Here is a 15,567-nt window from a genome sequence, read left to right on the forward strand (position 1 = left end):
TTCAACTTAAACAATAGTGACTCATTTCTCTCATTGAAAAATGACATTGGTTGTTGATAATCTTTGTCAAGCAATATGGGAAATAAAGAACTACCTCAATGTTCTGGCTGAGTTTTTTGACGATGCTGGTGATGGTCTGGATGTGGTTTTCCAGAAGTTTTCTGGCAAGCAACTCCTCCTTCTGAAAGCCATGGGTTCCCTGAAGACAAGCAGAGATGTCCTCCTTGATGCGGAAGGCCTGCTCAAGGAGGAAAGTGATGGTGCGCTCCTGGTTGTTGAGTCTGTCTTCCAGCTGACTTCTCTGGGTGTGTGGAATGGCAGGAAGAAAAGAACGACCCCTGGGCAGGAAAAGGAAACACCAGGGACGTTACAAGCATGAGCTGGAGGGACCAGAAGCAGAACCAGAACTGTCATCCTCACTTCTACGCCTGTGTTTTCTCCCCTGGGAGAAGTCTAGTAGGACTTGAAACACCTGCATGGCTAGAGTCTTGGCTTAGGTCTCATCTGAGAAGCAGGTCTGACTATGCTTTGATCTTGTATAATGTATTTTACATGTTTCCCAAGCAGGAACTGTTCTATATTTTACCCACCATTCTGACAAGCCAAGTTGGATGCACGTTAATTTAATGCATGATAACTCTGTATTGAGAACTGGGCTGCTTTCTAACAGCTGAAAGATACAATAACTCAAAGGCAAAGATAAAAGAGTCAGAATTTCAATAAAAAGTAAAAAAAAAAAGAATTAGAAAAGGAAAACACAACAACTAGGGCTATTTAGTATCAGAACAAAGAAACATATGAAATCCTGAAGCTTCTATTGGCCTTAGCAAATTACCTCTTCCTTTTACAGGTAAACTTCTGGAAGGACAAGTTAATTTTTGTGGTGCCTTTTTCTTTACTTAATTTGCTTATTTTTCTGACCTGATCTCTGAAGTCATACCCATCACTTTTGCTTAGTCCATTCCCCGGAAGCAAGTCACCAAGTTCTGGCTACACTCCAGGGGAGGGGAATTAGGTTCCACCTCTTAAAAAATGGAGTATCAAAGAATTTGTGGTCACTTCAAAACTGCCGCAGTATCACTGTTATCTAACTGTCTTCTCCGAAACATCAAAAAGTTTTATATTTTGATTTGGTGATTGTCACATGGTTGATTATATTTGCCAAACCCATCCAGATATATACTCTGGTTTGTATATTTTAATACATAACAATTATACCCCAATAAAATAATCTTAGCATTAAGGACAAAACAGTTTTCAGATCTCTAGCAATCTGTGCTAAGGGCATCTTTTCCTATAATTGATTATTTTAGATTAGCTCTGAAAAAAGACAAAGTCAAAGCATTTTCCATATACTATAAAATGTCACCACCTCCATATGCCCCAGGGATGGGACAGTAACGTCTAATGTTTCTTCTTCCTGGTGGGAGAAATTATTCTGTAGGATGGGGTGTGGTTGACTGTGGTTTTCCCTGCCCGGGGCTCATCCACACCCCCCCCTCTTGAGTTCACTGCAGCTGACAAGACTTCATTGGCGACCAGGGTCTGGCTGAAATCTTCAGGGAAAGATGAACTCACAGGCCAAAGTATTAGGACATTTGAGGAACACAGTCTTCAAAAACCAACTAGCCAACAAATAAACAATCCACTGGATTACAGATTCCCACAAAAGAGGAGTACTAAAATATATGCAACCTGAAATTTTTAAAAGGCTAATAAAGGACTTAATAGTGAAGATATAGGAAGACATTAGCAAAATGAAAACAAAACCTAGAAAACCAGAAATAAACAAGGAGAAATATTAGGCATGAAAAATATAATAGTTAAAATAAGGAAACATAAAAGATGATATAACTATGACAGAGGACATAGTTGAAGAATGAATTAGTGATTTGGGAGAGCAGATTGAGGAAATCTACCAGGCAGTAAAAGGGGCAGTCACAAAACTTGGAGATGCCAGGGTCAGAATTCGAAACTCATGTCTGTCTGACTCCAAAATTACATGTTAACCTTTACTCCCATCATTATTATCCTATTATTCCAAGAGATAATAAGCAGAAGCAGGGGACACACTTTGATTGATGATACTGATGTGACCTCATAGAGTGGCAGTAGAAATGACACATAGAGGTGTCTCCAGGATCCATAGCCACTCTCTCCTTAGTTCTTTCTTCGTTTCTTGGCCCTGGTCACCATTATCTCCTCTAGTTTTGCCTTCTCACGAAGAGTGCATCCTCCCACCCGCAGCTAGAGTGGTCTCTCTCTTAAAGTGTAGCACTTGCCTACTTAAAACCCTCTGGTGCCTTATCCATCCTCTCTTTTCCAACCTCATCTCCTCCCACTCTTCCCTCCATTCACTCATTCAACCACACAGGCCTTCTTTCTGTTCGTCAGACACGCCAGGCAGTTCCTAGCTCAGAGCCTTGGCAATTGCTCTTCCTTCTGCTTGAAATGCTCTTCCCAACAGTCTCTTCTTGGCTTCCTCCTTCCCATTCTTTAGGTACCAACTCCGATATCCCCTCCTGAGATAAACCTTCTACGGAGTAACTTTCTGTCATAATACCCCATTTCATCTTCTCCATAATATCTGGCATTGCCTAAAATCATCTTATTTACTTGTTTGTGTTTATTTTCTGCCCTCCATCACTGGAATGAAAGCTCCCTGTGGGCAGGCACGTTATCTGACTTGTTCTCTACCATGTCCTCAACACTGAGAAGAGTGCCTGACACATACTAGGTGGTCATTAAATATTTGTTGACTGACTGACTGATTGCTCTGGCCAGACTGTTCCCTTAAGGCTCAGTTATTAGAAAAATGGAGGAAAAAGTGATTCCTCACAGCTAAAAGTTGCTAAAGCCTTAAGGTTTACAGTTTCCTCTCTCAAATGGTATAAAATAGCTTCAGCCTGGGTGAGATTTATCTTTCCTATCACCTGTGCATCTGAGGAGCGGAGAAGGCTTAGCTAAGGGTTTCATTAGTCATATTCCAACAACCACTCATTTGGCTCAAAAATTTTCTTCTGGAAAATTACCAAATGCAACCTCCGGTGTATAAAATCCATTCCTCTAAAATCCCAATGTGCTGACAGTGCTTCGCTGGTTTGGGTGCATGAGTCACAGGCAGAAGGGAAGAGGATGTCAGGTCCTGCTGATGGTGACATGTAGCCCAGCGGTGGACTGCAGATACTGCAGATTTGCTCATTATTTTTCTGGAGCTGGTGCTTCTTTCTGGCCTCTAGATGATGTGCAGCCTGGATTTGCCAGTGAAAGAGTGTGTGATCTCGTCTTCCATTCTACACAGACACTTATAAATCATTCTGCCTTCCTCCCAAAATTTAGAATTTGTTTTCTCTTAGGTGTTCCCAGTGTGGCAGACACTGTTGATTACCTTCCTAACATTCTGCTGCTGCCTGATTTGGTCCATCCTCTTGTCCCCCATGTCCTTCAGGGTGAGGAGGCACAAGCTACTCATGGTGAGCCCATTTTTCTGGGCTGAGATGTAGTTGGTTTAGTAGAAGCATGTGAAATAATATTGGCTGATGAGATGCAAGGAGAAACTTACTGTGGGGCTTCTGGGTAAGCTTGCTTTGCCTTTAAGAAGAGATATCCAAGAAAAGATTTCCCTCTTTTTCCCTGGATATTGTCATGTCTGTGTGTGATGCCTAGAACTGCTGCAGCCATATTGTGTTCATGAGGGGAAAGAGGATAGCAGGGAAGAAGGAGAGAAAACACCTGGGTGCTTGATGATGATGTTAAGCCTCCAAATTAACCAAACTAGATTTTTTGATGTGTACTAATCAATGTCCTTACATTTAAGCCATTTTGGTTGGAGTTTTTGTTATATGCAACTGAAAGCACTGTATCTGTGTCTAATAACTTAACCAATAAACATATCAGTTGAAATAGAAATATATTGGTAAGTATTTACTAGATGTCTACTTTAGTCCATACACAATATATAAAGGTTCTGTCCCTCAAAGAACTTAGTCTGATTCAGGGTTTTTCTGCAGAGAAACTTGCATTAGTATCATGGGGAAGGGGAAGGGGAAAGGGAAGGGAGGAAAGTTGCTAAAATGCAGGTTCCTTGGCACCAAGATAGACCTACTAAATCATAATTTGGGGGGTGAGAGGAAGAACAAGAATGTGTATTTTAAATGAGCACATAGATGACTGATGTATTCTAAAGACTGACCATCACTGACTTATTTAAGGCTGGTCATGTGAATCATGACCAGTCTTAAAAGTGTAAAGGCAGTCTTAAAGGATATATAATGAAGTGCTGAAATGTGAAATGTGGCCTATGAGCTTTCAAGTTATGCAGATATGCAGAAGCAGCTTGGCAAGTTGGAAGGCAAGATATACTGAGGGTGGAAAATAGGTTTCAGCACTTACCAGCCAAGGGTTTCAGTTCATTCTTCTTTAGACAGAGCTAATGGCCTACTTTGCTGTTTGGCTGTAAGTTCTGAGATGCCACATAGAAACATGTGGTGGGAGGCAGTGAGACCAGTGCTTACAACTGCACTGCAGCCCAGGCTCACAAGGTGCCCATGTGCACTCACTCTTTGGTGTGCTGTTGGCTGGTGGCAGGACTGTGTCTAGAAAGAGCACGAGGAAACAGACCTAAGCCAGCAGAGGGCCCAGTGGCACAGGGCTGCCACGTCTGCTCAGATGCCAGCCCATGGTCCTGCCTTCAGGGTCAGCCTCAATGTTGTTGGTATTTGACACATTGAAGGAAGCCTTGCAGGGCAGCACCCTGTGCTATGTGAGTGTATTTGCCTACAACCACGGAACGTTAAGTGACAAATAAGTGAAGAACTGTAGTTATTTACTTTCTTTTAGTTCTTAAAATTTATTTTAAAATTTATTTTATATTTAAGTAGAGAGTATTCCTTTTTGAAATTTATTCTCATGCCTGAGATTTACTATTGGGATTTATTATTATTATTGTTTATTAATGATGCTTAATGAAGCCCCAAATGATGCTCTTTTAGTTCTATTTGCATGATTCCTACAAAATCAAGATAGCGCTTATATGTATATTTCCTATTTTATCACCATAAGGAAAGAGAATATTATTTTCCAATTGACTTTTCTAAATCTGCGACTGGAATAAAATTCAACCCATGAACATTCTCGGTCTTCTAAGAGAGATTCCTGGTAAGACTGTTGTTCAAAGCATCAGATCATCGAAAAGTTTAAAAACTGAGGCTCTTCACTCATAGCAACCTTGAATTTAAAAAATTCACTGTTTCATTAGTGTATTATATCAGTGGGACTTATATATCTAAATTTAACTGGGAAAGGAAAGAAATGGCTGAATACCCCAGACTGTGCAGATGGAGTTACTAACCACAGCAGGAAGTATTCCCAGGGGGCCTTTTCAGAGGGATATTTGGGCTTTCCACAAATCATTGATTTTGTAGCTGACAGCTGAATCTGAACAGATTTTCCGCAAACTCTGATTCTGTTTCTCGGCAGTTTGGTGTGGCATACACCAGCTGTGCTGCTGCTGGCAGACGCACTGGTACATGGTGCCTCTCACTTCCCTGCCTGTTCTGTTCTTGTGAATAGAGCGCTAAATTTACTCAGGAGATTCTGATAACCGTTTCGGTAACCTGTAATACTCAAGAGACAAAAATTTGAAAATTCAAACCCTTTTCTAGAACACAAAAGGGCATAACTGAAGAGAATTTTCATTTCTGTGAGATTTATTATGTGGCTATTTATGTCCTCAGGGCTTAGAGTCCTGTAGAGAAGAAGAGTGAAATAAATAAAGTGACAGTTCAGAGACTATTTTGCTGCCTCATGAAAATAATCCGTGAATATGTGTGTGGAGTGATGAAGTTGAAAATGTATTTTCTATAGTTTCTCCTTTGCTTGTTCCCAGCCACCCTGGCAGATGGCTTTCATGACTCTAGAAGCCTCCATTGCTGAGTTTTACACAGGCTGAATGCTATAGGTGGGTGAGGCAGCCAAGTCATGTTTTAAATAACCTATAACAGAAAGAGGCAGCCCAAGGCCAATGGGGTTGGGTCAGCACGGGGTCTGTGTAGAGGATCCTGGAAAGAAGAGGACTCCAAATAGTAACCCGACCAAGAGGAGATTGGAGAAAGACACTGGTTGTGGATTTTTTCCAGGGACAAGTTACATAATACACGAGGCTAGCTCCCCATGTACAGTAACACCTTCACTAAAATAATAGGATTACTGATGTACCTTTTGTGACCGGCACTGAGATGGAGGCATTGAGGTTGCCAGTGTTAGTGAGTCCCTGTGTGAATACGGACATGGTAGAGTCCGGGTGACACAGAGAAAACATGCAGACTGCAGCAGCAAATCATTGTGATGGTGTGTGGAGCTCTTACAGCATTTTGTGGTGCTCTTGAGACACTTGTATTACCTTGCTATTCTTGGGGTTTGTGTGTTAGTTTTGTGAGTTCCCAGGGGAAAGAACACTCAGAGTTGGAAGATTGGGTGTTCAAGTTCTGCCTCTGCCACTTAATATCTTTGACCCCTCTGAAGTTTTCCAGAAGAGAGCTTCTTACTTGTCCTGTGGAGATAATGACTCCAGCCCTACCGAGTTGGCTAAAGGGTATCAATTTACTTAATGTATCTGAAGTGCTTTATAACATCTGCAAGGGTTGTACACGTGTGTTCTTATTATAACTATTAGTAATGATTAGATGGTGTTATGGGCTGAATTGTGCCCCTACAAAAAGATATGCTGAAGACCTCACTCCTAGTACTGCAGAATGTCACCTCCTAGGTCCCTGCAGATGTGACTAGTTGTACTAGTTGACGTCATCCTGGGGTTGGTGGGCCCCTAATCCGATATGGCCTATGTCCTTATAAGAAGATGGCCACATGGAGTGAGACACAAGGAGAACAGCCTGTGAAGACAGAGGCAGAGATTGGAGGGATGTGTCTACAAATCAAGCAACACCAGGGATTGCTGGCTGTCACCAGGAGCTAAGAGTGACGGATAGAACAGATTCTCCCTCAGAGGCCTTAGAAAGAACCAACCTGCTAACACTTTTATGTCAGACCTCTAACCTTCAGAATTGTGAGACAGCAAACATCTGCTATTTTAAGCCACCCAGTTTGTGGTACAGTATTATGGCGGCCACAGGACACTAACACAGATGGTAAATGGTTTGTGGGGCACGTCTAGCCCAAGAGACGTTTAAGGAATTTATTATTACACTCTTCTATTTCTACATAATGCTTATAGTAACATATCACTTTCATAAGCATTATCTCATTTCTTCCCGTTAGTCCTGGGCATAAGTAAAATTGTTCTCAGTGTTTAGAAAGTGAAGGTTGAAGATTATCTGTAACTCAGCTGGGAAATTTTAACCTTCTCCTTTGACTCTTTTTCCTACATCACAGCAGCTTTGTTTAGACCAATTAGTTTAGACCTCCTGTTATATTTGTTTTTCTCAGAGAGATAAAATATATTTATTTCTCTGTGTATAAATATAACTATATATTCAAGATACATTTATATAAAGTTATATATGTAACTATGAACCATGTATGTACATATATATAAATGTATTCTTCTGCATATATAAATATATATTCAAGATACACATTTATATAGTTATATATAACATATTATATATATATATATATATTTCTCTACATATGTAAAACTTGCTCCCAACATTATGTAATTTTTCACCCCAGTTACCTTTCCTCTGCTTGGCTCACATCTCTCTGTGGAATCCTAAGGGTCTTCCTTGTGGCCCAGAGGTTGGAGGGGCTCCCTCTCTGCTCTGGAGAACTGAGACTGGCCTCAGCCTGACCTCAGCACAGTTGTCACACTTGAGCAGAAGCTCTCAGGTGCGGAAGAATCCAGAGAGCCTCTTGGGGCAGGAGGAACTGAGCTTCAGGTGGGCAGCTCCTGCCCTGACTGATATGGGAGTGCTGTGGGTAATGCCCAGTTCCTGTAGCTGTGTCCACCCAAAGCCAGAGTCTTGCCCATCACAGGTGGAGGACAGTGAGATGATACTAGAGAGAGAATAAAAGACTGCCCTGGGGCTAATGGCGGTGTCTGCCAGGCTCAGCTAAGCAGCTAAGATACTTTGAGTCCAGGCTGCCAACACCCTACAGAGGGACACTCATGAAGGAAGATCAGATATGGCTGCATTCACATCTTCCATGCTGCAAGGAATGGGCTGGAGGTGAACATGTCCCAGGATTCCCAAGATGTCCCAGGGTGTGTGTGTGTGTGTGTGTGTGTGTGTGTGTTTGTAAAATAGCTGATGTGGGATGTGGATAGTGAGTGGTTAAGAAAATAGGATTTGCAGTAACATAAACAGTGTGGGAATCTTGGTCATAGTATTGTGTGACCTTGGGCAAGTATTTGACTCCTCTGAACCCCAGGGTCTTCACATGTGAAATAGTGACACTATCCACCTCTTAGGGCTATTGTGAGGATTAAATGAGTTGATTAACATAGATTAAGTGGTGAAAGCTTTATAATGAATATTGTCAGTGAGGCCAGAGAACTGTGCAGGGTAGGAGAGGTTCTGCCAGGTAATAAAAAACTTGCTAACAACCCAGAGTGCCCCAGGTTCTTTTTTTTTTTTTTTTCCTTAAGCTATGCAGACTATTTTGAGCTTTCTCACCAGGAGCTAGTTGCCCTCAGAGACAGATATGATACTGCAAAATAAAACCCGAAAGATCTCTAACCTATCATGTCCTGGCCCACAGAAAGCTCAGCCAGCAGTGTTTTGTCTTCTTTTTTCGTGTCTGTAATGTGAATATCTGTCTTCATCACGTAGTAACAAAAGCAATGCATCATGGGATAATAAAATGTCTGCCATGGTGCTAAAAAAAAAAAACTTGAAAATAAATACTTTCCAGACCCTGAATGTCCTATTCTACTTAAAAGTAGCAATCATTAATCATTTATTATTTTGCCCATTTGGCTTACTGATAGTTTTATGGATCCAAATCTTCAATACCATTCTTTGGCTGTCAGTCAGACCCCTATCTTCCCAAAAGGCACTCCTGAGAGAATTCCTGAGATATATATTGGCTTTAGCCCAGCCTGGACAACTCCTCAGTACCAAACAACTTCATTTTCTTGGCTCAGATAGCGTTGTGGTTCGGGTTGATACCTCCCTCCTTTCTATACCGGCCATCTTTGCCCCGTGCTGTTTCTGCTGCACCACAGCAATGTTCCTACCTTAGCAACTTTGCTCTTGCCTGATGCATCCATGTGGCCCACTCTCTCATCTCCTGGTTTCTGCTCAGGTGCTAACTTCTCAATGAGGCTTACCCTGGCCAGACTGTCTAACAATGTGTATCTCTTCCTCTTGCTGGAACAAAAACTCCATGAGGGCAGGGTCATTGTTCACTGAAGACTCTCCAAGGGCCTAGCATAGTGCCTGGAGTGTAGGAGATGGTCAGTAAATACTTGTTAAGTGAATAAATGATAATGACCAGTTTTTGAAGACCAAAGAATCTAAGGGATGGAAGAGACCTTAGAAATTATTTGATTCAGTAGTGAGAAACTTACTCTTCTTTTTTTTGGCAGGGGGAGGGTCAATTGAAGCAAAATTAAAAGAGATTTATAGGCAGAATTTGTTTTCCACTCACAACTGAATCCTGTGGGGGAATAATGTATGTTCTTAAGCCTTAATCATTTACTTTATTACATACAAGAGTGTTTATTATGAGTGTAAATTGTGAGACATAGCAAGTTAGTGGTGACTCTAATCTGTATTCTGGAAATGAGTTCTGGAGCTTATCCTGAACAGAGACAGCCCTTGGGACACAGGCTGCTCATCATCCATCACTTAAAACCCCACCTCATTTTACAGAGGAGGCAGAGATTTTTCTCAAGGTCACATAGCTGATTACAGGCAGATTCAAGAGTAGACCAGGTGCCTGGGCTCCCTGCAATGCTCCTACCAGCAGAAGAAAAAGAAAAATAAGAAAAAAAGGCTTTGGTGCTTTTCTGCTTGATTAGGCTTAAATGAGCATTGAATACACTGTCAGGAAATCAGTGGACGTCTGCTCACTGTGAATCTATGAACACATTCGGAAATCAGAATTATTTACTGCCTTTAATATAATGTCACCATAATTGTCCTAGAAATGATTGCAAGCATTCCGCCTCCCCCTGCCGCATGGATTATTAATATGACTTAACATTTAGCGAGTACTAATAGTGTGTGGGTGTTGCTCCAACTGCCTGCGGCTGAGAAGGGCCCTGTACACACTCAGTCTGCCTGTCATTTTAATGTGCTTCTCTCTAGCCAAACCTCACTCACTGGAGAGGCATTACCTCTTTTGTTGCTAGATTTTTACTTTTTTCAGTTGTTTTTATTATTAGTTTTAGTATTACATATGCCTTATAAATCTATATGATTCATAAGGCAGAGCCTCTGAGAATACTGACTTTTACTTGTGTGAGAACCCTGTTGTCTATCAATATGTTTATTGCCATTCAATGAGTATTATGACTTGAAGGATGAAGTTATTTTAAAAATTACTGTCTTTTTTTTTATATTTGCAACAAATATATTTTATTTATTTATTTATTTATTTTTAACATTTTAACATTTTTATTGATTTATAATCATTTTACAAAAAATTACTGTCTTTATGTTTACTTTGTTGGATTCAGCATGTCAGTTCAACATACCTGTACTGACGATTGAAATGCCCAAATGCCATTATGCTTTTCCAATTAATTAGCTACTTAAAAGTCTACTGCTCTTAGGAGGAGCCCTAAAGATTCAATTGTTCCACCATTACTCTCCATTAAATCTGTCAACTGCAGTTCCTTAGAATAGACATACAGTGCGTCATGGCAGGCAACTGTAGGGGTATCAAAAAGCATTAAGGTCAGAGAGTTCTTCCTTTAGGGAGTTTGCAGCCTGCTCTGGGAGATTAGAGGGGAGCAACCAAAAGAAAGTCAGCCATCTCAGGCGGTACATTGAAAGTTCGGATATGTGACTTAGACAGCAGGGGAAGGGATGAAGAAGTTCAAGGTAGAAATGAATGTTGGGGTCAGATAATCTTCATCATACTTTTGCTTTGAATTATGGCATACTTCTTTCCCTATATCTTAATTTTAGTTTCTTTGGAACCCAAGAAATGGCATGAATTTCTTTGGATTTTTTTTATAATTTGTTGTCATTATCTAGGAATTTTTTCTTATCTCCTCTGATGTAAATCATTAGCCTGGGCTAAAGAAATCCACTTGGGTTCCTATCGAAATCTAACATATTAGAAGAATGATTTCTATTTTCCATTAGTTATGTGAAGAGTCAGGTGGGAACAGATCTCCATGTTCTCCTTGGATGGCAAGATAAGCTAATATATCCATTTATGATAATTATTTTTTGTGCATACCACATTCACTGTCCTTAACTAAGGGAAAATGACATCTATCCAAATGTCATATTTTTAAACATTAAAAAAAGTTTCCTCTTGTTTGGTTCCATTTTCTCTAAGTTATAGTCTCATTGTCACATAAGCAGATAAAAATTATGGGTAGCATGAAAAGAGGGGCTAATATACTGTGGTTGAACTGTTTGGAATGCATTAAATTCAGTTGGCTAAGGAACTGTAAACATAATGTAATATGAGTGATTTTTAACATTTTCCCATCTTCATTGTTAAAGGTAATTTAAAAAAAAAGAAAATCCAGTATTTAGATTTTTCTCTTCATGTTGATTCATTTCTTTTGTTCGGTTATTTTTTTTTCTATGGTCGTGATGTACATGTTAGAATCAATTATTTTAAAGGTATGATGGGTCTTAGTTTCTAGTTCAACCTCCTCCTTTGGCAAATGAGAGAACAAAGCCCAGAGACATATGGGACTGACTGAGGTCACACAGAAACTTAGTAGAAGGCCTGAGACTAAATTCCAGGTGCCCTGAAAACATTAATGGACACATCAGACCAAACCCTTCTTTGACATACTCAAATAGAAACTCAAACTAATATGCATTGCCCTGTGATCTCGCCTTTACAAAGAGGAATTCTGGGACCTTTTGGATGATGCCCATGTACCAATTGTATGTTATATTTCCAAGTCCCCAGAGTTGTCCCTCTTCTGTAGCCTTTCCCTGGATGAGCTCCAGGTGTGGCACTGTAAACAGCAGAGACAAAATGTCCTACATTTCAAAATTCCTGAGTTTTTAGCATGAAATGTTAACATATTTATTTGATTTATTTTGAAAGTCACAGTTAACTATAGCTGATCTTGTCATATGTCATTCATTGCCTACACTGTGTTACTTTATTCATAAATCTATAGGAACCTTCAAAGGTTATTTTAAAGAGGAAGAGTAAAATTGGCTTGTTCTGTCAATCAGAAAGGAAAAAGAGAGGTTTGTCTTGCTGAGATGGTTTAGTGAAGTCCATCTGAAAGCAGAGAATTAGTTTAAATGAACTCAAAGTTATCTCATTCAGGCACTTGAATCTCTAACTAAATCAACGAGTACGCTAAATAGTTAAAGCTGTTATAATTTACAGACTTACTTGTCAACATATTCAACTAGATCTGTAGAATTCTTGGTTGACATTTTGGCTGGAGATAATGTTACCTAAAATAAAGATCACAGGTTTAAAATGTATCAGCTACTTTACAGAGAAATCTTATCCACCTTATTCTTATACAAATGTTTTAATTTAAAACAAAATATATGCTATAGATTACAGATCATCAACCCAGTTAATCTTGCACATGCCTCATGTGTACTGCTAGAGACTAAAACCAAAGTCAAGTTCTGGGAAGATTCTAGAGAGTTTCATTTCATAGATTTGATATCACAGTTAAACAAAAACTTTCTGGAAAAGCCAAAGCCATAAATTATTCTCAGATAATTTAAAAATGAAATATCAAATGATTATTGGCTGTGTTACTAAAGATGTCCTCAAACAGTGACAGTATTGACATGGTGAATTCTGAGGGGGATCTGCTAATTTTCTAAAACAAAGCCAGAACCTAGAAAACTAGTCTCTTCAAGTAATTTTGTTTTCTAAGAAACTTGGATGTCAGATTATTAGAGTCAATGAGAAATAAAAGTACAGAACACATGTACATAACTTCTAGTAGTAAACATAGCTGGCCATATGAACACTTAACTAATTCAAGAAAATGGCACTACCAGAAAGTTCTATTTGCATGAAAATTCATACTTTTGCAGCATTTCTAGGAGGAAAGAGGATACCAAATGTATTCCCTGTTTTGCTTATGCTGAAAATGTTTTAAGCTCTAATTTTTTTTTAAGTTTAAAGAAGCAGGACACAGATTTATCCTAGTTTTAATAGCCCATCATTGAATTGGATTCAGTAGGAAGAGTATGAATTGTATTCCACCTCAGTTAAAAACTTAAACAAAATATGTTCCTAGGGTATTTTTTCTTAGTTTATATTATTTTAGACTATAATGGTGGGTAGAGTATGTTAAGACACACTACAAAAGTCATTCCCTTTGCAAACATCTTAGGAACTACCACATTTTACTTCTTAATTTAGGGCTAAGAAACTTAATTAGAAATCTCTCTTCTCCAATAAAACAAACAAACAAAAAAATCAGGTACGTTTATTTTGAAGGAAGCTACAGTAGTCAGGCTTTATGACACAGCCCACTTGGTGGTGGGCAACCAGAAAAAGCTCGAGAATGGAGCGAGTTGCCATGATTCTTCTTTAGACCCTCTCTCACCATTGCTAAGTGGGGTTTTGCAATGGGTCTGATGCTCCGAAGCCAGGTGTTCCCCTAGGGAATGGATATACAAATCCACTGGGCGCCCAGATGTCCATGATATGGAAACCATCCTAATTCCCTAGAGAACATAGTTGGTCTTTGCCCTGGTTCGTGTTTTCACTCCAGATTCCAACTGGAACAGTACTGTGCCCTGGGCTCCTCACCTACTTGCGGCCAGATCTTTCTTTCTCACCTCTCCACTGCTATACCCTGGCCTGTGGGAGATTGTGGAATTGCCTTAGCAACTGGCTGGTCCCTGGTCTTGTACATTGGCACCTAGTAGTCCTTTGTGAGTACTTGTGGAATGAAAGCTTGTGATGAATATCTTGTCCAAGGACACTAAATTACTGGGTCATTGTCTTCCCTTCTCCTGCTGGAGGGAAACAGTTGGATATATATCTGCTTTGTTTTTACTTTGTTCAGTTTTAAGTTTTGTTTGCAAGACTGTAAGTAGTATACTCTTAAAAACACACATACAACTCACATACTTTTAAATTAACAAATGTTAAACCTGACAATGGAGGGACATTTGGAAAAACATAGAGAAGTGAAAGATAAAGAAAAAATTCTCACTTATAATTCTACTATCTAGAGCAAAGCTGTTAACATTGTGGCATATTTATTTCCTCTTTTCTCTGGGCAATTTTTTAAGTACCTAGGACTAAATTTTTATATTTTTGATAATTGAATATAGGAGTCAGCTGTTTCATCCCTATTCCTACAGACTAAATGTAATTATATCAAAATTGTCTCACAGACAACTTTGTGATTATTTTGGAACTTTTTACATGTGTTAGTTTTCATCTGTTTCATCATAATGCTTTGTGGCTTAATGGACTTTAAAATACTTTCACATGCATGATGGGATTTCATTCCTGAAACAGCCCTGTAGGGTGGGAATCATTACCTCTACCTTATGGGTAACAACAGTTACCTTAAGTAACCGAAATTCTTCTTTATTAAAGGAAGGCTTCAAGGTGATTATTTTTATAGGTGAGGAATCTGAGGATTTGAGAAGCAAGGAGCTTGCTCACAATCATACAGATGTTGATACTACGATGACAGTAATCAGACTGAGTCTTTTCTTCCTAAGTCCTTTACCTTAGTGGCTCATTCAAACTCCACATCTTGGTATGATAGGTCTAATTAACACATTTCACGGAACAGGAAACAGAGAGGTTAAGTAATTGCCCAAAGTCTTGCAGCCAAATACGTGGTACAGCCAATAGATAGCAAAGATCAGTGTTTGACTTTATGTTAGCTTTCCAGTGCTCTTCTGGTCACAAGAGGCTGTATCCGCTGGTCAGGTGTTTGAGACTTACAAAGCCTAAAAACACTGCTTCTTTGAATTAATGGGGCATATATGACAGGTACATACCAATAAAAACTTGTATTTAGCTATTGTCTTTCCATGTTAAAGATAACATCTACACTTTGAGTTTATTATAGTGCCTTTTGAATCTTCACAAAAATAGTCATCAAATTTTTGTTAATTTTTAGCCCCACATATTAAAAGTCAGTCCAGTGAATGTATTCACAAATTGAGATCCTTTTTCTTTGCGGCCTGTGCCAGCATTAGTCACTTTGTCAAAGCAGAACAAACAGGAAATGAGGGAGAATGAAAAGAAAGCAACTCTTCCAGGACTCCTTAGATCTCTCTAAGCAACATTAAGCTTTAAAGAAGCTGAGCAAAATATTCTATTTTTAACATGAATATCGAAAAGTACTTGCTTTCTTCTCTTGGTCACTGGCTGAGCCAGGAAGGGGGCCATCAGGTTCATCCGGCTGTTCCTCTGCAGTCAGGGAGGCACTTTTGTTGACATCTGTATCTA

At 39.4% G+C, this 15,567-nt stretch overlaps 2 protein-coding genes across 7 annotated transcripts in view; one reads left to right on the forward strand and one right to left on the reverse strand.

Annotated features, from left to right (window-relative positions):
• MCTP1 (multiple C2 and transmembrane domain containing 1) overlaps window positions 1–15,567 on the forward strand; it is a 604,116-nt gene that overhangs the window by 32,025 nt on the left and 556,524 nt on the right. The window lies entirely within an intron of this gene.
• The window catches only part of FAM81B (family with sequence similarity 81 member B), a 46,801-nt gene that overhangs the window by 30,678 nt on the left and 556 nt on the right, over window positions 1–15,567 (reverse strand). Inside the window, exons 2-4 of one of the 2 annotated variants that reach the window (XM_072958394.1) lie at window positions 15,467–15,558; window positions 12,508–12,572; window positions 95–338 (exon numbers count right to left, since the gene is read on the reverse strand). In XM_072958394.1, coding sequence (XP_072814495.1) covers window positions 95–338; window positions 12,508–12,572; window positions 15,467–15,558 — 401 coding nt within the window. Of the gene's footprint in view, window positions 1–94; window positions 339–12,507; window positions 12,573–15,466; window positions 15,565–15,567 lie in introns of both variants that reach the window. The other variant, XM_072958393.1, reaches the window with a different exon arrangement.

This window comes from Vicugna pacos, chromosome 3 (genome assembly GCF_048564905.1).
Source record: "Vicugna pacos chromosome 3, VicPac4, whole genome shotgun sequence".
Taxonomy (NCBI): Eukaryota; Metazoa; Chordata; class Mammalia; order Artiodactyla; family Camelidae; genus Vicugna; species Vicugna pacos.